General features: G+C 44.4%; 1 protein-coding gene across 10 annotated transcripts in view; it reads right to left on the minus strand.

Moving 5' to 3' along the window:
* frmd4a (FERM domain containing 4A) overlaps window positions 1-22553 on the minus strand; it is a 523313-nt gene that overhangs the window by 237750 nt on the left and 263010 nt on the right. For 8 of the 10 annotated variants that reach the window (XM_063072636.1, XM_063072634.1, XM_063072635.1 and 5 more), the window contains one exon: window positions 4309-4374. In XM_063072636.1, coding sequence (XP_062928706.1) covers window positions 4309-4374 — 66 coding nt within the window. Of the gene's footprint in view, window positions 1-4308; window positions 4375-20314; window positions 20423-20990; window positions 21091-22553 lie in introns of those variants that run through there. The other 2 variants (XM_063072640.1, XM_063072641.1) reach the window with 2 other exon arrangements.

Genomic DNA, 22553 nt, shown 5'->3' on the forward strand with positions numbered 1-22553 from the left:
GATGCGCAGGTTAGGGTTAGTGAGTTGTGGGCTTGTTACATTGGCACCAGAAGCATGGTGGTACTTGTGGGCTGCCCCCAGCACATCCTTGTTGCAAAATGATGCATTTCACTCTGTTTTGATGTACATGTGACAGATAAAGCCAATCATTATTTTTAAATCCAGTCACATCAGCAGCTTGCCTGCTGGTCTCAGGTAAATCAGGTAACCTGCAGTTACAGACAGGGGTTACTGGAGGAGAACAGCCCGAGTAAGAGGGTACAGGCAGGCACAGTGAAGAAGAGTGTGGGGAGAGACTTTGAGACAGAGCTGTAGATAGTGTGGGGAGAGGGCTTGTGAAGGAGGTGGGGAGAGGCTTTGAGACAGAGATGTGGAGGATGTGTGGAAAGGGCTTGTGAAGAAGATAGAGAGAGGATTAAGGTGGAGAGAGGTTTGGAGATGGAGATGTGTGGAGTGTGTGGAAAGGGCTTGTGAAAGAGGTGGGGAGAAGGTCAGAGTGGGGAGAGGTTTTGAGATTGAGATGTGGGGAATGGGTGGAGAGGGCCTGTGAGGGAATTGGGGAGAGGGTTAGTGTGGGGAAATGTGGGGAAAGCGCAGAGGCTAGGATTGCTTAGGAATGAATAACAGATTTCTCTTGGAACTGTACTTTTTAAAATGCCTTTTTAGATACAGGGCTCTGAGTTACAGGGTTGAATAGGTTAGGACTTTATTCCTTGTACCACTGGAGAATGAGATGAGATTTGATAGAGGTATACAAAGTTATGAGGGCAAATGCAAGCAGGTCTTTTCCACTGAGGTTAGGCAAGACATGATCTAAAGGTCATAGGTTAAGTGTGAAAGGTGGAATAGTTAAAGGGAACCTGAGGGGGAACTTCTTCATTCAGAGGTGTTGAAAGAGTTGCCAGTGGAAGTGGTGGATGTGGGTTTGATTGCAACATTTAAGAGAAGTTTGGATAGCTACATGGATGTGAGGGGTATGGAGAGCTATGGTCCAGATGAGGATCGATGGGACTAGGAAGAATTATAGAGTTCCGCACAGCCCAGATGAGATAAACTACCTATTTCTGTGCTGTAGTGTTCTGCGTGACTCTGACTCTAAAGGCCAAGATATCCAACCAACCACTGTTGACATGAATTCTCTGTGATATGACTTCCTTAAGGTTGTCATAACTGGGGGAGGTATTGCGGATAAATTCTCACTGCCTATTAAGTACCCCCAATGGTGTGCTTCTCAAATAGCCTCTGGCAACCAAGTCCAGCTCCTGGCCTTCACTCGTGGCTTCGCTACTAAGATCGGCAGAACCATTTCTCCTGACAGGAGAAGTGGCAAAGGTGGGTTTCTGGTGCCTTAAAACCAATGGCTTCGGGCAGATGGGGCTCGTCAGCTGTGGCTGGCAGCTCACCTAGTAGAAGGAAAACTCCGATCTCAAACCTCCGCTCCCTTGCAACTATACCCACTCATGGAGAAGGCTTCGGGAGTAAACCATGAAGAAAAGTCCAGAGCTGGAGTGATTAAGGCAGTCCTATGTAAATTCATCGCTGACTAGCAACTCCTGCAATACCACTGGTGCCAAACTGCATCGGTCTCTGCCATTCCCTTGGATTCATCAGCTGCACGGACAGGGGAGCCTGCTGCATGGGCAATAACTTGCTCTCTATACCGCATAGTCCTGGTTTGTGTGCACATAGACAGCTGGGACACAATGTGCATGGCTGACCCTGACGAATGGAGGGCTTCAATGGGTCTTTGATAGCCTGATCTCCAACCCCCATCACCACCATGTGAACATAGCCATTTTCCACTGACGCCCCTGTATCCTTTTATGGCATTTGGTCTGTGGGTCGCTTCCGAGTGCAGTGTTGTGGGATTGAAGTTGAAGGACATCAGTAAACTAACTCAGGTAGAGAATTTAAAAACTCCACCAGTTCCATCATGGGCACAACCCTCCCCAACAGTCTCAGGTGATGGCCAGATCATAGTTGGCGCATTGAGAGCAGTTCCAGATCCCAGATCTAAGAAAGGATGTGCTGGCATTGAAGAGGGGGTAGAGCAGGTTCCTGAGAATGATGCTGGGAGTGAAAGGGTTAACATATGAGAAGCAATTCATGGCTCTGGGCCTGTACTTGCTGAAGTTTAGAAGAATTTGGAAGGAGGGGGTAGGATCACATTGCAACCTGTCATATATTGAATATGATAGAGTGGATGTGGAGAGTGTGTTTCCTACAGTGGGAGAGTCTAGGACCAGAGGGCACAGCCTCAGAATAGAGGGATGTCCCTTTAGAATATAGATGAGGAAGAATTTCTTCAGCCAGATGGTGGAGAATCTTCAGAATTCGTTGCCACAGATGGCCGTGGAGGCCAAGTCATTCGGTACATTTAAAGCGGAGATTGATAGGTTCTTGGTTAGTCAGGGTGTCAAAGGTTACAGGGAGAAGGTAAGAGAATAGGGTTGAGAGAGGGATAATAAATCAGCCATGATGGAATGGTGGAACAGGCTTGATGGGCCAAATGGCATAATTCTGCTCCTATGTCTAATGGTGTTATCAAGTACATCTTAACGAGGTGATGCCTCAAAAAGGCAGCATTCATCACTAAGGACCCCCATCACCCAGGACATCTCCTCTTCTTATTGCTACTGCCAAGGAGGACGTACAGGAGCCTAAAAACACACACTCAATGATTTGGGAACAACTTCTTCCCCTACACCATCAGATTTCTGAAAAGTCCACGAACCCATGAACACTACTTCACTATTCTTTTCTTTTGCACTATTTATTCATTTTGTAATTTATAGTAGTATTGTGCCTTTGCAATGTACTGCTGCCACAAAGCAACACACACAAAATGCTGGAGGAACTCAGCAGGTCAGGCAGCGTCTATGGAAATGAATAGATAGTCGACGTTTTGGGCCAAGACCCTTCTTCAAGTCTCATATAAGAAAAAATAATTTCTTATTTATTTTTATGTTATTTATTCAGAGATACAGAATGGTAATAGACCCTTCCGGCTCAATGAGCCCGTGTCGCCCATATTACACACGACAGTGATAATAAACTCCATTCTGATTCTGACATTTCCTTAATTTCCCAGTGGCATGGGGAGATTTTAATTAGCGATACAGTGCAGAATACCCTTCCAGCCCTTCGAGCCACACCGCCCCAGCAACTCCACAACCCTGATTAACCCTAACCTAATCACGGGACAACTTACACGGACCAACTGACCTACTCGGCAGGTCTACGGACTGTGGGAATTAACCGGAGCACCCAGGGAAAACCCACACATTCTACAGGGAGGACGTACAGAGATATCTTACAGAACAGCACTGGAATTCCAACTCCGAACTCCAGAATCGCCTGAGCTGTAATAGCATCGCACTAACCGCTACGATACTGTGGCACCCAACAAACTCAACTCTGTATCGTTAGACCAGAGCTCTGGATGATTATCCCCAGTAACATAACCAACAGGCCATTATGCTGATTGCTTACATCAGATTAGAAGTATGTTTTACACATGTCTATTTTATAGGAGACCTCAGCATGATGTTTTCAGAGGTGTAGAAAATGACAAAAGGCATAGATTGAGACGACAATCAGAGACTTTTTCCCCAGGGCAGAAATGGCCAATATGAGGGGACATACTTTAAAGGTGAATGGAGGGAAGTTTAGGGTGGATGGCAGAGGTAGGTTTTCTACACAGAGAGGGGTGAGGGTGTGGAATACCCTGGCAGGGGTGGTAGTAGAAGCAGGTATACTAGCGACATTTTGGAGACTTTTTGATAGGCACATGGCTAATAGAAAAATGGAAGGTAGTGTGGGAGGGAGGGGTTAGATTGATCTCAGAGCAGGTTACAAGCAGGCTTTTTTCACAGAGGTTGGGTGGGACTACAACTAGAGGTCATGGGTTAGGGGAGAAAGGTGAAAAGTTTAAGGGGAACATGAGGGGGAACTTCACTCCAAGGGTTGTGAGAGTATAGAACGAGCTGCCAGCGCAAGTGGTAGATGCGGAGTTGATTTCAACGTTTGAGAGAAGTTTGGATAGGTACCTGCCTAATAAGGGTAAAGAGGACTATGGTCTCAGTGCAGGTCGATGGCAGTTTAAATGCTTAACAGAGACTGGATGGGCCAAAGGGCTTGTTTCTGTACTGTACTTTTCTACGAAGGGCCTGTAGTGTTCTAATGCCAAGTGACTATAAATATACAACTACAGAAGTCCAGAGTCTTGAACAAGGAGAGTGCAGAGGGATCTAGTAGAGTCAATAGCCACACCTCTCACTGAATGTGACAGATGTTGATCTCACTCACCTGAACAAGAAGTTCCAGCTTCCTGTCGTCCAGAAGGTGTACCTGACACCGACGACCTTCGGACATCTGAAAGAGAATGCAGATACGTTAGACTGGGGGACTGGAGAGCACAGGACTAGCATCAGCAGCAGAACAAATCTCTAGACAATCCAGTTGGAGGAGAAGCACCTCATATTCCGTCTGGTTAGCCTCCAACCTGACTGCATGAACATTGATTTCTAACTTCTGGTGCTTTCTATCCCCTCCCCTTTCTCTCTTTTTCCATTCCCCCCCTGACTCCTTCTTACCACTTCACCTGCCTATCACCTCCCTCTGGTACCTCTCCTTCCCTTTCTTTCATGGTCCATTCTCCCCTCCTTTACCCTTTCCTTCTATCATCTCCCAGCTTTTTATTTAATCCCCTCCCCTTTTTATTTAATCTACCTTCCCCCTCTATCAAGCCACCTCCCACCCTGCTTCACTCCAAAGAGAAAAGCTCCAGCCTTTTCAACCTCTCTTCATAAGACGTGCTCTCTAATCCAGTCGGCATCCTGGTAAGTCTCCTCCCGCACCTTCTCGAAAGCATCCACATCATAGCTATAATACGGTGACCAGAACAGAATACAATTCTCCAAGTGTGGTCTAAACTAGGGCTTGATGGAGCTGCAGCATTGCTTCATCGCTCTTGAACTCAATCCGATGACTAATGAAGGTCAGCACACCACAGGCCTTCTTAACTACCCTACCAACTTGCGCAGCAACTTTGAGAGATCTATGGATGTAGTTCCCAAAATCCTTTTGTTCCTCTACTCTGTTAAGAATCTTGCTATTAACCCTGTATTCTGCCACCATCAAATTCAACCTTCCAAAGTAAATCGTTTAAAAACAACACTATCTACGATATACCCAGCCCCCAAGGGGCCCACCATTCCTGGAAATCCCCCTTTGTGCCCATAGAGACCGTGTGCCCCAGCAGCCCCTGACACACTCTGCCTCAATTCACGTTGGACAATCCCTCCTCAGGGAACAGGCTGGAGCGGATCTTTGCCGCTCCATTCTCTGAAGGTTTTACGTCTCCACTGACTGTGTCAGTCCACGAGAGCCTGGCACGATCCCCACAGGAAATCCTCTAAAAAGCCGGCTTCTGATACATGCCGTACAGTTAGCACCGCACGATGAATTGGCCTGCAGTAGCCTGCTCTAATGTGGACTATAACGGTAGATTTTCTTTTCTACACCCTCAGTTTGCATGAACTCAGAATGTGAACGGCAACATCTCCTGCAGAGAATTAATTCATCAGTCTGGAAGTGCGTCTGTGAATGTTTTCTTTTCTATATCCATACTTTAGCTGAAGCAGAAACTAGAGTTGCCTCACTCAATTTGTCTGCTTCTTATTTTTCACACTGTTTCGATACCGAGTCATAATTCCAGCTCACTTTACAAACCGCAGACAGTGAATCCCAGCCATACGGCCTCCAAGGATCTCTTCCCTGGCCGGTTGTGGCCCCAGATGTAATCTCACCACCCCGGGACACTGCCTTCTGGAATGGATCAAGAGACACCCCCTTCACCCCCACGCTCCATAAACTTCCCCCTCCTACAGACCCTTAGCATCCCTACTTCTCTGACCTATGTACTTATTGACTGATTGATTTGAGACAGCGTGGAATAGGTCCCTCTAGCCATTTGAGCTGTGCCCCCCAGCAATCCTCCTATTTAAGCTTAGCCTAATCATGGGACAATTTACAACAACCCATTAACCTACCAACCGGTACGTTATTGGACTGTGTGAGGAAACCGGAGCACCCAGAGGAAACCCACACAGTCACGGGAAGAACATACAAACCCCTTACAGGCAGCTGTGGGAATTGAAACTGAATCACCAGTACTGAAAAGCATTGTACTAACCACTACACTACTGTGCTGCCCCCAAGACTTTCCTCAAGATGTAACATAAGGCCAACCCACTTTGTGCTTTTGTTAAAGTCCAATAGGTTCGGCAACACTCCTGTGAAATGTCCAGCTACGCTGAAGCCAAAGTAAATCCCTGCAACACACACCCACACACACAGAGTGCTGGAGGAACTCAGCAGATCAGGCAGCATCTGTGGAGGGAAATGGACTGTTAACGTCTGGAGTCAATGTGGACTCAATAGTCCAGATGAAGGATCTCGACCTGAAATGTCAACCATCCATTTCCTCGCTGTCTGACCTGCTGAGTTCCTCCACCATTTTGTGCATTGCTCCAGACTGTAGTGAAGAGATAAAGGTCAGTTTTACGCTCAGTGAGCTCCTTACTAGACACCTTCTACACCTAATAAAGTGGCCCATGAGTGTCTTCTGCTGCTGTGTCTCTCTCATTAACAAGGCATCTTCACCCCAGAACTGCTGCTCACTGGATATTTTTTGGTTACCGCACCATTCTCTGTAAACTCCAGAGACCGCTGTGCATGAAAATCCCGGGCGATCAGGAGTTTCTGAGATATTCAAACCATCCTGTTTGGCAAAACGATCATTTCACAGTCAAAGTCATCTAGATCACATTTCTTCCCCACTTTGATGTTTTGGTCTGAACAACAACAGAACCTCTTGACCATGTCTGAATGCGTTAATGCAGACTTGCAGCCACATGATTGGCTGATTGGATATTTGCATTAACGGGCAGAACTACAGATGTACCTAACAAAGTGGCCACTGAGTATATTTGTCACATGTACATCAAAACACACAGTGAAATATGCTGTTTGCATCAACAGCCAACACAGTCCGAGGATGTGCTGGGGGCAGCCAGCAAGTGTTGTCATGTTTCTGGTATGGCAGACTATGCCCACAACTCACTAACCCTAACTCATATGGCTTTGGAATGTAGAGGGAGTACCCAGAGGAAACCCATGTGGTCACGGAGAGAATGTGCCTTTACAGACAGCGGCGGAGATTGACCCTAATCGCTAATGCTGAGAGCGCTGCAGCAACTACTGCAACTGCTAGCGTGTCTTGGTTGTTAATGTAAATGATGCATTTCACTGTAATATATATGTCATAACAGTCAAAGTTTTGGGTTGAGACCCTTCATCAGGACTGATATTTTCCCAATCTGTAGTATTTTTATGGATGACTTTTCAATCAGGGTTTCTTGTTTCTGAAAGCAGTATCAACTCATACTGCATGGTAGTATGTGAAAGCACAGTAGTGTAGTGGCTGTCACAACCCTTTACAGTACCAGCAGCCTGGGTTCAATTCCTGCCAAGTTTGTACATTCTCCATGGGTTTCCTCCAGGTCCTCCGGTTTCCTCCCACAGTCCAAAGACGTACTGGTTGATAGGTTATTTTGTCATTGTAAATTGTCCCATGATTAGGCTAAGACTAAATTGGGGGACTTCTGGGCAACACAGCTTGAAGGGCCTATTCCACACTGTACCTGAATAAAATAAATATATTTGAGCCTGACTTTAATATGTGTTTCCTACCACAGAATCCACTTACAGCAGTCATTACTTCTGAAGTGCAAAGAAATCCCAAGCTGCTGCAGAAATTCATGACTTTGTTTCTGTCTACAACATGTGTTTGTCCAGTGCTGCTTTTCCTGAATGGAACACAACCTGGGCGAGTAGAAAATTCCTTTTATTGTTCTGGGATCCCAGAGGAATAAATCAAGGGATTAAACACAAAGTTAGTAATTGTATTGTAAGAGACAGACTAGCCTCGGGTGGAAGATTCCCAAAAATACACTGTTCCTATAAAACTTGGCTGTCTGTAGAAGTCTTTTATCTCACACCCCACCCACCTTGTTCTCCCTCCTCTCTCCCACCAACCTGCACCCCTGGTGAAACTTCTGAGAATTCCTGAAGGCAGGATTTTGTTATTGTTTGTGGGAAAGAAATAAAGATCTTTACTTTGAGTTCTGATGGCTGGGCCAGCACAATTTTCCCAGTGCATGACTTAGGCAATTGTTAGGAATTTTTAGTTTGAGTTCTGATCCCTAGACCAGAGCAACTTTCCCAATGTTACTTTGGGTAATCCGCACTACATTCAAATACAACACTGGGCTCAGACTTCAGTCAAACACCCTGAATAAATATTTACACTGCGCTGTTTTAGAAAGTGTCCTGTCTAAGGAGGAAGAGTATGTTTGCACAGAAAGGATCTTGATGTCACAGTCTCTAGGGTCTCACATTCACAAAATGCTGCAAAGTGACCAGAGGTCAGCCAGGATTAATCTGTGGGTGACAATCACAGAGCAGCAGGCAAGGAGGCCATTCAGCCCACAGAGTACATGATAGCCTATTTGAGGACCAATATGGCAAACATGTTATTATCCTTCACAGTTATTACCCTTCAACCATCAGCATGGATAACTTCACTACACTCAATGCTGAACTGATTCCACACCTATAGACTCACTTTCAAGAACTCTACAACTCATGTTCTCAGTATTATTTATTTACTTTTTTTTTGTACTTGCAGAGTTTGTCTTTTGCACACTGATTGCTTGTCAGTCTTTGTGTGGAGTTTTTTCCATTGATTCTGTTGTATTTTTGTATCTACTGTGAATGCCCAGAAGAAATGAATCTCAGGGTAGCACACGTACTTTGATAACAAGTTTACTTTGAAAATTGGTTAGTCAGGGACGTAGCTTAGTTGGCCAGCATGGATGAAAGCAAGGATGTAATGTTGAAACTTTATAAGGCACTGGTGAGGCCTCACTAGGAGTATTGTGAGCAGGTCTGAGTGCCGTATCTTAGAAAGGATGTGATGACACTGGAGAGGGTTCAAAGGAAGTTCACGAAAATGATTCCAGGATTGAATGGCTTGTCAGATGAAGAGTGTCGAATAGCTCTGGGCCTGTATTCACTGGAATTCAGAAAGAATGAGGGATGACCTCATTGAAACCTATCGAATGGTGCAAGGCCTTAATAGAGTGGATATAGAGAGGATATTTCCTATGGTGGGAGAGTCTAAGACCAGAGGACACAGCCTTAGAACAGAGGCCCATCCTTTGAGAACGGAAATGAGGAGGAATTTTTTTTTAGCCAGAGGGTGGTGAATCTGTGGAATTCGTTGCCACAGGCAGCTGTGGAGGTGAAGTCTTTATGTATATTTGAGGCAGAGGTTGATGGATTCCTGATTGGTCAGGGCATGATGGAATATGAAGAGAAGGCAGGGGATTGGGACTGAGAGGAAAACTGGATCAGCCATGATGAAATGGCAGAGCAAACTCGATAGGCCAAATGGCCCAATTCTGCTCCTATGCCTTATGGTCTAATGGTCTTGGGTTCAATCCCTATCATGGTGATCAAATACTTTACAAAGGCAGCAAGTTAATGTGGTGATTAGCACAATCGCTTTATAGAGCCAATTGTAAGATCATGGTTCTATTCCTGCCATTGTCTGCAAGACGTTTGTACCTTCTTCCTGTGACCATGTCGATTTCCTCCAGGTGCTCCAGTTTCCTCCCACATTCCAAAGTGTAATGGTTTAGTGTTAGTAGCTTGTGGGCATGCTATGTTGACAACACTTGCGGCCTGATCAGCATGAGCTTTCTGATTTGATTTGACGCAAATGATGCATTTCACTGTAAATTTCAATGTATATGCGACATAAAAACTTACCTTTATCTTTACAGTCCAATTCTCCCATCCCTCAAGTTTCTGCAATCCTTTTTCTTCAAATGTTTAACCAATCCCGTATTGAGAATCAATATCCAACATCTTGTAAAACAGCCCACTCCCAAATCATCTGACCAGCCACACCAATAATCCCATTCCCAACCCCAATGATTTTTTGCATCAGATAGAATTTCCTTGTGGGCCCTCCAGTCCTTTTGATAAACCTTCTCTTGTTGGATAGTTTCTTCTTGCTGACTTTAACCCTAACTTCCTGATTTCAAGATTCAGAATTCTTTGATGTAACTTCCAGTATACGCGTGTAAAGGGGAAAGCAGAAATTTAATACATAAAACAGCTTATATACATAAATTGACTGTATGTCCATAGAGTAATGCTAAGCATAGAAGTGTCTGTATATAAGGTGCCTGACAGGAAATGATAAAGTCGTGGTAGTTGGGGGTGTGGAGAGGTGTGTTAGTGAGTGGAGGTATTGATCAGCTTTACTGCTTGGGAAAAGTAACTGATTTTCAGTCTGGTGATCCTGGCATAGATGGCACATAGCTTCCTATCAGATGAGAGTAGGACAAGCAGACCATTAGCGGAGTGGGTGGGATCCTTCTTGATGTTACTGGCACTCTCCCAGCACCTCTCTGCATATATGTCTTTGATGGTGCATAGGCTGGTGCCAATACGTTGGGAGGTTTTTGTGTCCTCATAGAGCATCCCTTCAAAATCCTCTTTCAGCCTCCTCACCCTCTGGTGGGAACAATCCTGCTTCCTCAGCCTCCAGGTGACTGTATAATTCTCTATCTCAATGGACAACCAGTAAATTACCAAGGTGTTAATTCATCCCAGGCAATGCAATGAACAGATGTTGAGTTCTCTCACACTTACACACTGGACTCTACTGGCCTCACTATCTATCTTGGTATGATCTCGGACTTTTTCATTTAAGTACACTGCACTTTCTCTGTATCTGTTACACTTTCTTCTGCATTGTTATTGTTTTACCTTGTTCTACCTCAATGCACTGTGTATGAAAAGTATGCAAGACCAGCTTTTCACTGTACATATGACAATATTAAGCCAAAACCAATACCAATTTGCACACAGACAGACACATACACATACGCACACACACATGTGGTGAATTAAAGGGGTAGTTAACTTACACACAAAAAATATTCAGGACGTCCATACTTAGGAAGGCTAAAGAATATTTTTCATAGTATGACGTTGCATGAAAGTTCTTTGTGATGTCCTGCACTCTACTGTTGAACAGTAGCGCTTATCAAACCATAACTCATATCATTAACTGAACATCTATAAAAGCTAAATATACTTGAAAATAAATATCCAATTAACTCCCCAACTTCACTTCCCTCAGCAACAGCTGCTTCTGCAGCTGGAGCTGAGTGTGTACGTTGTCTCACGGAGAAATACCTTGTACACTTCACAAAAAGGAAGTTGAACTTATTGTTGTGTACACAAACATTATGAGTTACAGTTACACTGCAAAACTTGGAGACACATGATACTGCAGATGCTGGGATCTGGAGGAGCTCAGCAGGCCAGGTAGCGTCTGCGGAGGGAAATGGACAGTCAATGCTTCAGGGTAAGACCTTCAGGAGTCCCGATGAAGCGTTTCAACCTGAAACAGTGAATGTCCAGCTCCCTCTGTAGAATCAGAACCTGGTTTAATATCACCAGCATATGTCGTGAAATTTGTTAACTTTGCGGCAGCAGAACAATGCAATACATGATAATATAGGGGGAAAACTGTGAATTACAGTAAGTATATATATAAATAAGTAGTGCAAAGAATAGGAAATATAAAAAGTAGTGAGGTGGTGTTCATGGGTTCAATGTCTATTCAGAAATCGGGTGGCAGAGGGGAAGAAGCTGTTCCTGAATCAGCGAGTGTGTGCCTTCAGGCTCCTGCACCTCCTTCCTGATGGTAGCAATGAGAAGAGGGCACGTCCTGGTGATGGGGTCCTTAATGATGGATGCTGTTTGACCCATTCAGTTCCTCCACCCTGTGTGCCATACAATGAAAAATTGCTTGCTGTACCGTTACAGGGACAAACAGCCAATGGCTACTATATTAGGTACACCTGTACAACTGCTCATTAATGCAAATATCTAATCAGCCAATCATGTGGTAGCAACTCAATGCATAAAAGCATACAGATGTGGTCAAGAGGTTCAGCTGTTGTTCAGAAGAAATATGGGGAAGAAATATGATCTAAGTGACTTTGGCTGTGGAATGATCCCAATGATCACAATCCCAATGACTTGTTGCATCAGGAAGAATTTCCTTTTGCTAAACCATTTCTCATTGGATAATTTCTACTTGCTGACTTTAACCCTAACTTCCTGATTTTCAACACGTTTGTGAAATCCTCTCTTAGCCTTGCCTCCCTCTGGTGGGAACAACCCTCTGCTTCCTCAGCCTTCAGGTGACTGTGCAATTCTCCACCCCCACGGCCAAGCAGTAAATCACCAAGGTGTTAATTCAATCCAGACAATGCAATGAACAGATGTTGAGCTCTCCCTCTCTCTCTCTCACATACATATCATGCACACGACATGTCTCTCTTTCTCACACACGCACAGAAACACACAAAATCACACACATATACACACTTGGCCTCCTAATGTATCTTGTTATGATCTTGCACTTTTATCTGCACTGCACTTTCTCTGTAGCTGTTACACTTTATTCTGCATTGTTATTGTTTTACCCTGATCTACTTCAATGCACTATGTAATGATCTGATGTGTATGAACAGTATGCAAGACAAGCTTTTCACTGTACCAATTCCAACTCCAATCATGTGTCCCGGGCTCATTAATGCTCCTAACATGTATCACCTGACATTAATCCAGATTAAACTGTATCTGCCATTTCTCAGCCCATTTCACCAACACACTGATACCACCCTGTAGTTTAAGACCATCCTCCTAACTTAAAGTACAGTAAGTCAAAATCTTAACCTTACAATCTTTCTCTGTAGCTTTAACACTTGATTCTGCATTGTTATTGTTTTACATTGTTCTACCTCAATGCACTGTGAAATAAATCGATCTGTACGAACAGTATGCAAGACAAGACCTTCAAGTTCAAGGTAAATTTATTATCAAAGTTCAGTACGTATGTGTCACCATATACAACCCGAGATTCTTTTTTTTGCAGGCATGTACAGTAGATAGAGGGAATTACAATAGAATCAATGAAAAAATTACAAAGACTGACAAAGAACCAATGTGCAAAAGAAGACAAACTGGGCAAATACAAATAATAATAATAATAATGAATAATACTGAGAACATGAATTGTAGAGTCCTTAAAAGTGAGTCCATAGGTTGTGGAATCTGTTCAGAGTACAGATGAGCTGAATTGAGGTGAATGAAGTTTTTCACTATGTCTTGGTACATGTGACAATAAAAAAAAATCAATTCCTGAAGTCTTATAACAGTGGAACAGAAGCTAATGAATAAGGCCCAGTCCATCACAGGTAAAGCCCTCCCTACCATTGAGCACACCTACATGGAGCACTGTCAGGGGAAAGGAGCATCTATCATTAGGGACCACCACCATCCAGAACATGCTCTCCTCTTGCTGCTGCCATCAGGAAGAAGGTCGAGGAGCCTCAGGACTCACAGCGCCAGGTTCAGGAACAGTTATTACCCCTCAACCATCAGGCTCTTGAATCAAACTCAACTTCACCTGCCCAAGCACTAAACTGTTCCTACAACCTATGGACTCACTTTCAAGGACTCTTCATCTCATGTTCTCGATAATTTTTGCTTAGTTATTTATTATTATTGTTTCTTAGTTTTTGTAATTGCACATTTTGTTGTCTTCTGCACACTGGCTGAATGCCCTAGTTGGTGCAGTCTTTCATTGATTCTGTAATGATTGTTATTCCATGGATTTACTGATTATGCCCAAAAGAAAATGAATCTCAGGGTGTATATGGTGACATATATGCACTTTGATATTAAAATTTACTTTGAACTTTGTAAACATGCACCACTAGACTCAAGGACAGCTTCTATCCATTGTTATAAGATTCTTATAATTGGAGACAAAATCTTGACCTCATGATCTACCTCACTGTGACCTTGCACCTTACTGTCTGCCTACACTGCACTTTCTCTGTAACTGTAACACCTTACTGTGTATTCTGTTATTGGTTTTGCCTGTACTACCTCCATGCACTGTGTAATGAAACAATGTACATGTACCGTATAATGTATATGTATATGAACGATATCCAAGACAAGATTTTCACGGTATCTCAGTATGTGACAATAATAATTAACCAATTACTATCACAACAGTGAGGAACATCTGCCAACTGCTCTGGAATTTACCCCAACAGAATACTCCAAAAGCACCTTATAACTGAGATCTGCACCATAAGACCTTAAGACATTGGAATGGAATTAGACCATATGGTCCAGAGAATGTGCTCTGCTGTTCTATCATGGCTGATTTATTATCCCTCTCAACCCTGTTCTTCTGCCTTCCTCCACATAACCTTTGATAGACTTACTAATCAAGAACCTATCAACCACTGCTTTAAATATACCCAATGACTTGGCCTCCACAGGCGTTTGTAGCAATGAATTCCACAGATTCACCACCCTCAAATTCCTCACCTCTGTCATAAAGGGACACCAGGAACTGGGGCACACCGCTGGCAACTTCCCCTAACAGTCACACGCCACCTTGACTTGGAAACACATCACCACTCCGCCTTCTTCACTGAGACTAAATGATGGTCTTCCCTGCCCACCAGCAACATGCAAGCACCTTCACCACACAGGCTGCAAGGGTTTCAAGAAGGCAACTCAACACTACCTTATCAAGAGCAATTAGGGATTGGCAATCAAGGATCAAAGAACACCTTAATTTCCCATATACATTTACATGAATTAGGAATTTGCTCTGGTGTGTTGGTCAGGATGCAAAATGCAACAAAAAACAACAACATTTAAACAATTATAAAGAATAACGAATGATATAAAAATAAAGTTAGAGGTTAAGGTACAGATATGGAATAAAATGTGTATAAATACCAACATGTATTTACAATGTAAACAGCATTATAGAAAGTCATTTAAGGTGTTTACAGTGGAGTTACTGAGGTAATAGATAGAGGGGGGTGGGGAGGAACTAGACTGGCTGATCAGATGCAAAAAAGATTAAAAATTATATTTGTCACAGGTACATCGAAACATACAGTGAAATGTGAAGTTTAAATTGATGGCCAACACAGTGCCTGCAAATGTTGCCATGCGTCTGGTGCCACAACGTAATAACCCCGACACATATATCTTTGGAATGTGGCAGGAAGCTGGAGGGCCTGGGGGAAACCCCTGCATTTAACAGCAGAATGTACAAGCTTACAGACAGTGGTGGGAATGGAACCCGGGTCACTAGTGCTGTAAAGTGATATGCTGACTGCTATGCAACCATGAATGCTGGCATAAGAGAAAGTGCAGGTATTGAAAATCATCAAACATCATCATCACCATCATCATTAGGGACCTCCACCATCCAGGACACTCTCTTATTCGCTGCTGCCATCAGGAAGGAGGTACAGGAGTCTCAGAACCCACACCACTAGGTTCAGGAACAGTTATTACTCCTCAACCATCAGGCTCTTGAGCCAGAGGGGATAACTTCAACTCAACTTCATTTGCCCCATCACTGAGTTGTTCCCACAACAATGGACTCACTTTCAATGACTCTTCATCTCATGTTCTTGATATTTATTGCTTACAGTATTTATCATCTTTCACTCTTTTTGTATTTGTACAGTTTGTTGTCTATTGAACATTGGACTTTGTCCATCTTGTTGGAAGCAATCTCTCATTGATTCTATTGTTTCTTTGCATTTACTGTGAATGCCCACAGGACAACGAATCTCAAGGTTGTATATGGAGACATATACAGTACTGTGCAAATGTCTTAGGCATATATATATAGCTAGCTAGGGTGCCTAAGAATGAACAGTACTGTAGTAATTGCACTGTACTGCTGTCGCAATAAAAAAACAAGTTTCATGACGTATTTGAGTGATGATAAACTTGATTCTTATCAGGGTCTCTATTGTGGACTGAGAGTGGGAAGGGGGCAGGGAGAAGGGAATTATGGTTTGGAAAAGGGAAGGAAGAGGGGAGGGAGTGGGAAGCAGCAGAGAGATATTCTGTAATTACTTAAACCAATTGCTTGTAATCAATTGACCTTGCTTGGTATGTCTCAGGACTGGGTATGTCAGCACCTGCACCACCCACCACACCTGGCATTCCTTCTCTGCCACCTGTCACACACCCCTCCCACAACACTCCACCCTCACCATTCTCAACATCCTTTGTTCCCGCCAGATTTACAAACTCACTCTCTACTCCACGTTGACAAATATAGTACTCTGCAAAAGTCATATATATATACACACCCAAGACTTTTGCACAGTACTTTATAATAAATTTACTTTGCACTTTGACATCAGAAGCTACATGTAGAATGCTAGAGGAACGCAGTGGGTGGGAATAGACGGTGATGTTTCAGGCTAAGACCATTCACCAGGACTGGAAAGGAAGAAGCCAGAATAAAAGGGTAGGTGCTGAGGGTGGAGCAAGTACAGGTAGATGACAGGTAAATCCAGGTGGTGGGGGGGGGAGAGATAGGCAGACAGGGAAGAGGGAGAGTAGGAATGAAGTATACAGCTGAGAAGTGACAATAAATGCTGGTCTTGCCCTAAATTTGTTGTTGCTGCAAACACATGGTGTACCTGCTCACCCTAAACCGAATCTCAGACCGCAGTTAAATGATAATATTGAAGAACATTGCTGCAGAACGTCGCTCACTACACAGGGTCGGCCTCCCTCTTGCTGAGATTGAATTAATATTTAATCTTTGAATGTATTGGGATAATCCAGAAGGACAGCTAACCTTACAAATGAACCCGACCACAATGTATTTGGGATGGGGAGGAGGAGAGGGGTGAGAAGGAAATGGGAACCCTCCAGTAACAAACTATCCCACCACACAATGATCACTAAATATGATTTTGTTACTAGTTTGAAGAGATTTGAAATTTCTATAAATGTACAGCGGAAAGTATTCAGACTCAGCGCTTGGTGTGGAAGTACCAATGCACAGGATGGGAAAAAGCTACACAGGGTTGTATATTCATTATGGGCAGCACCCTCCCCACCATCAAGGACACGAGGTGGTGCCTCAAGAAAAGTTCCTCCCCACACCGTTAGGTGGATTGGGCGGCAACCTTGCCGTTTCTTTAGCGTTCTTCTGTCGTATGAGAGGTCAGGTCGTTAGCTCAACACTCAACTCAGCACAGGTGGAACTCAGGCAGGGACCTGAATTCAAACTGGGACCTCTTGTTCCAAAGTCTAGGTGCGTAAGCCACTATGCCACCGGCACTGCCTAGTGCTTCAAGAAGAAGGCATCCATCAATGAGAACCCTCACCGTCCAGGACACGCCATCTTCTCATTGCTAACATCAACAATTCAGACACAGCTTCTTCCCCTCCACATCAGATTTCTGTACAGTCTGTGAACCCAAAAGCACTACATTTCAATACCAATACATTTCAAAATGTATCAATCAGAGGCGGTTAGCACAACGCTATTACTGCTCGGGATGTTGGAGTTCGTTGTTCAATCCTGCCGCTCTCTGTAAGGAGTCTGAACACCCTCTCTGTGGAATGCATGGGTTTTCCCCGGGTGCTCTGGTTTCCTCCAATAATCCGAAGACATATCCGGTTGATTAACTGGTCATTGTAAATTGCCCTGTGATTAGGTTTGGGTTAAACTGGGGTTGTCAGGGGTTGCTGGGTGATGTGGCTCGAAGGGCTGAAAGGGCCTATTTGGTACTGCAGCTCTAAATAAAATAAATAATTAACAAACCTGATTTTTATTCTGATTTTAGGAACTTCCCTTTGTCTTGGCAAAGCAGCCAACATAATCAAGGAACTCACTCACCCCAGACATACTTTCTTCTCTCCTCTCCCATCAGGTAGAAAATACAAAAGCCTGAAAGCACGTACCACCAGGCTCAAGGACAGCTTCCAACCCACTGTTAAAAAACTACTGAATGGTCCTCTAGTATGATAGGATGGACTCTTAGCCTCATTATGATCTTGCACTTTACTGTCAACCTGTACGGCACTTTCTCTGTCGCGGTTACACTTTATTCTGCATTGTAATTGTTTTCCTTTCCCTGAGAACATACAACAGTACACCACAGGAACAGGTCCTTCAGCCCACAATTGCTGTGCCAAACCAAATAAATTAACAATCAAATGACCAACTAAACTAATCCGTATAGCCTAAACAACGACCATACCTTTCCATTTTCCTCACATCCATGTGCTTATCTAAATGTCTCTTAAAAGTCCCGAAATGTATCTACCTCTACCACCACCCCAGGCAGTGCATTCCAGGCACCCACCAATCTCTGTACAAAAAAAACTTGTCCCTCTCAGCTTAAATGCATGCCCTCTGGTATTAGACATTTCAACCCTGGGAAAAGGATACTGTCTGTCTACTATAATCTTATAAACCTCTGTCAGATCTCCCCTCAGCCTCCGCTGCTCCACAGAAAACAACCCAAGTTTCCCCAACCTTTCGTTATAGCACATGCCCTCTAGTCCAGGCAGCATCCTGGTAAACCTCTTCTGCATCGTCTCCAAAACTTCAACATCCCTCCTATAATGGGGCAACCAGAACTGTACACAATACTCCAGATGTGGTGTAACATAAAGGTGCAACATAACTTCTTGTAGGACCTTGTAACCCCTGTTACTACCTCAATGCACCATTGTCATGAATTGTTTTGTATGAACGATATGCAAGACAAGCTTTTCGATGTATCAGAATCAGAATCAGATTCATTGTCACTGACATCTGGAGCACTGATCATGGAACAGTGCAGCACAGTACAGGACCTTTGGCCCACAATGTTGTGCTGACTCTTTAACCAATTCTAAGATTAACTTAACCTTTCTCTCCCATATAGCCCTCTACATTTTTCATCCATACTGTATGCCTATCTGAGTTGGATGGCAGAATGGAGAAACATCCCTACCAAAGGAGGTGTAAGGCACTCCTTCCCTCCGCTAGCCTGCAGGTCACCCTTGGGCAAGGTGTAGCACCTGCTTAGCCCCCCCCCCGATCAGGGTCATGTGAAGCCGTGGGAGCAGGTGGTGGATGGTCGTATGAGCAGCTGGTACACATCAGAAGTCCTGGTTAGGTGACCACTGATGCCAGGCAGACACACTCTGAAGAGTATTGATAATGGCTGGGGTCACCTGTTTTGTAAAGTCACTGCCCAGAAGAAGGCAATGGCAAACCACTTCTGTAGAAAGCTTTGCCAAGAACAATCATAGTCATGGAAAGATCATTGTTCACCCTCGTCATATGACACGGCACATCTAATAATTTACCTAAGCCTATCTAAGAATCTATCAAAATGTGATATGATCAGAGTTTTTATAGAGCCACAGCATTACCACACGGTTCTTGACCTCAATCCTCCAACTACTGAAAGTCAACAAAACATATGCCTTGTGAAATTTGTTGTCTTGTTGCAGCAGTACAGTGTAATACATTTTTTAAAAAACTATAAGTTATGGTAAGGAGTATGAAAAAAATAAAAAAGAACAAAATCGTGAGGTAGTATTCATGGATTTGTGGACCGTTCAGAAATCTGATGGTGGTGGGGAAGATACTGTCCTTAAAATGTTGTGTGTGTGCCTCAGGCTCCTGTAGCCCCTCCTGCATCTCATAACATCTGACCAATTTACCAGTTTGGTCAGAAGCCATGTGTACAACGTGTGTGCAACATTACCTCTCCAAACCTGGTGATATTTAAACTTCTGTGCCTGGCTCCAATTCAACTCCAGAGAGAAAAAAAAATGACATATTGGTTATACAACACCCTCCCCATGGCCCCCAGCATCCTGTCTTGGGATTCCAACATTCCAAATGTTTATTGAACCCTTTCCCTGAATCTTTATCCATTTTAAATTCAATGGATTAAAGGCTCAAATAGTAATACTGGAAAAACACTGAGCGTTTGCGAACTCGAATACTCCTCGTTTCTTATCAGTGCATGTTCCATATTAAATCATAAGGCAGGAAAATAAAATGTCTCTACATTTCCTTGAATTTTAACAAAGAATTTTTCTGTCAGCAACTCTCTCCTCTGCATTATTAACTCAGGAGAACAGATAAGTGTTTAAAATTCACTTCACTCTCAAACCTCCAGTACCGTTAACATGATGTGACTTCTCCACAGCCTTAACAAGACCCTGTTAGAGGCTTCGGCTGGCTCCTTTTTAAATAAAACATTTCAATGCAATTTTATCACCACAGTGTCTTCACCTCCAAATGGATTCAGATCAATTCATGAACCCAGCAACATTAGAACCGCAGTCGGCCCAGGCTTTCGGGCTGCATCCTGCTCCCCGTATCCCGTTCTCAGGAATCCAGGCACAAACTAACAGCTGGGTGTCAAGAGAGCCTAACACTGCCACAGAAACACAGGAGAGTGCGCGCGCACACACACACACACACACACACACACACACACACACACACACACACAAAGGTGCACACAGCCGACACATACATACATGCACATAGACACACACACACAAACATGGGCATACAGATACACAGGCGTGTGCGCACATACACACACACAGAGTTGTACATACCCACACATATAGAAACACACACACACACACAAACAGAGGTGCATATCACCCCAGCCCCACACACACGCACGCGCACACACACACACACACACACACACACACACACACACACACACACACAGTTGTACATACCCACACATACAAGCACACATATACAAACATCCAGAAACACACACACACGCACAAAAACAGAGGTGCATATCACCCCAGCCACCACCCCCACCCACCCCCCCACACACACACACACACACACACACACACACACACACAGGCTGAAGACCAAAGCTCTGTTGAACTGTGTCCAGCCTCCAACGCTATGAAGACAATTCTGACTAACATACCACTGTAGGGACATCGGCAGCAGCTGACTCCTGGGCGGCAATGTCAGTCTGGACGGAGTATTCCGACAGCTCACATGCAGGGAGAACCCGACTGAATGGGAAGTAGGGTGGGGGAGGGGAGCTGGGAAAGAGAGCGAGGGGGGGGGGAGGGAGGGGGAAGGAGAGAGGGAGAGCGAGTGAGAGAAGGAGAGGCAGACAAAGCCAGAGAGAGTGGGAGTGAGGAGCTGCAGACAACCGAACAACTGAAAGATCAGGTCATGTGAAACCCAGGAACCTTGGTTACAGCGGGAGCCTTCACTGGGCGAGAGAGAAAAGCTCTCAGACAAAACCCACCCACATCTGGCCCAGAGAAAGACAGATTGAACACAGGCAAAGAGAGGGATTTAAACCCAGCTGATTAGGAACTGGGGCCCTTAACCTCTTCCCCTAACTCCACGTGCACACTCTGGCTCCCCACAACAACTCTGCCAAGGGTCAGTGATCAGTGCAGAAACTCTGCCAGGGGACACGGGGTTCGCACGGTCCCAGGGGAGGGAGTTGAGAAGGGTTCCCTCACATTGAACACTGCAAGCAGGCTCTAGAGGTGACTCACCCACCCCAGCCCTTAAGGAAGGTGTGTCCCAAGCTCAGGGATAGGAGGTTCAGTTTGATACTTGACAGCTGAATACAGCTGGAGGCAGATCGGCCGGGCAGTCTGTACTGAGGGATGACGTACCAAGGGGGTATTGTACCAAGGGTGTGTCATACAACAGGGCAACAGGGGTCCCCAACCTTTTTTGCACCGTGGACCGGTTTAATATTGACATTGTGGACTGGCCAACCCGGGGGGGGGGGGGGGGGTTTATTTCGGCTTTTTTCTTAAAGATGTGCTGGGTGCGTTCCGGCTACCGCTGTATTCTTTGCGGCCCGGAGGTTGGGAACCACTGAATTATAAGTCACTTATAAGTCAATAGCATCATAACATTTTAAATAACGCTTGGATATTAAACACACAGCGCATATTTTGCTCATATGAACATATAAAATCATTGCAACACACCAATGTCGCTGAATCAGTGGGAGCCCTGGGCTTGTTTTCCTACAACAAGACGGTCCCATCGAGGGGTGATAGGAGACAGCGATACTCGAAGGGGGTTCCTTATGTCCAGTCTATTCCACAATTTAGTTTTCATTGCATTCATTGCAGAAAACTCCGTTTCGTAGAGATATGTTGGAAATGGAAGCACCGTTTTCAGTGCTTTGGTGGCTATCTCAGAATACTTAGCCTTGGCTTTGATCCAGAATGCCGGCAGAGATGTTATGTCAAACATAGTTTTCAGCCCACCGTCATTTGCAAGCTCGAGGAATTGATCTTTTTCCCGCGCTGACATGGAAGATTCACCAGAAACATACACAAATGGGTCACGGACCCATTCCTTTGCACGTCTTGAGTCACTGATGACCTCACATGCGTTAAAATTCAACAGTGGGCGTAACAGAGAATGAGGAAAGGTGCAGCTGACTCATATCGCCAAATCATATCGTTTCCTCATGGCCCAGTAGCACAGGCTTTGCGGCCCGGTG

The sequence above is a fragment of the Mobula hypostoma genome, chromosome 20 (assembly GCF_963921235.1).
Source record: "Mobula hypostoma chromosome 20, sMobHyp1.1, whole genome shotgun sequence".
Lineage (NCBI taxonomy): Eukaryota > Metazoa > Chordata > Chondrichthyes > Myliobatiformes > Myliobatidae > Mobula > Mobula hypostoma.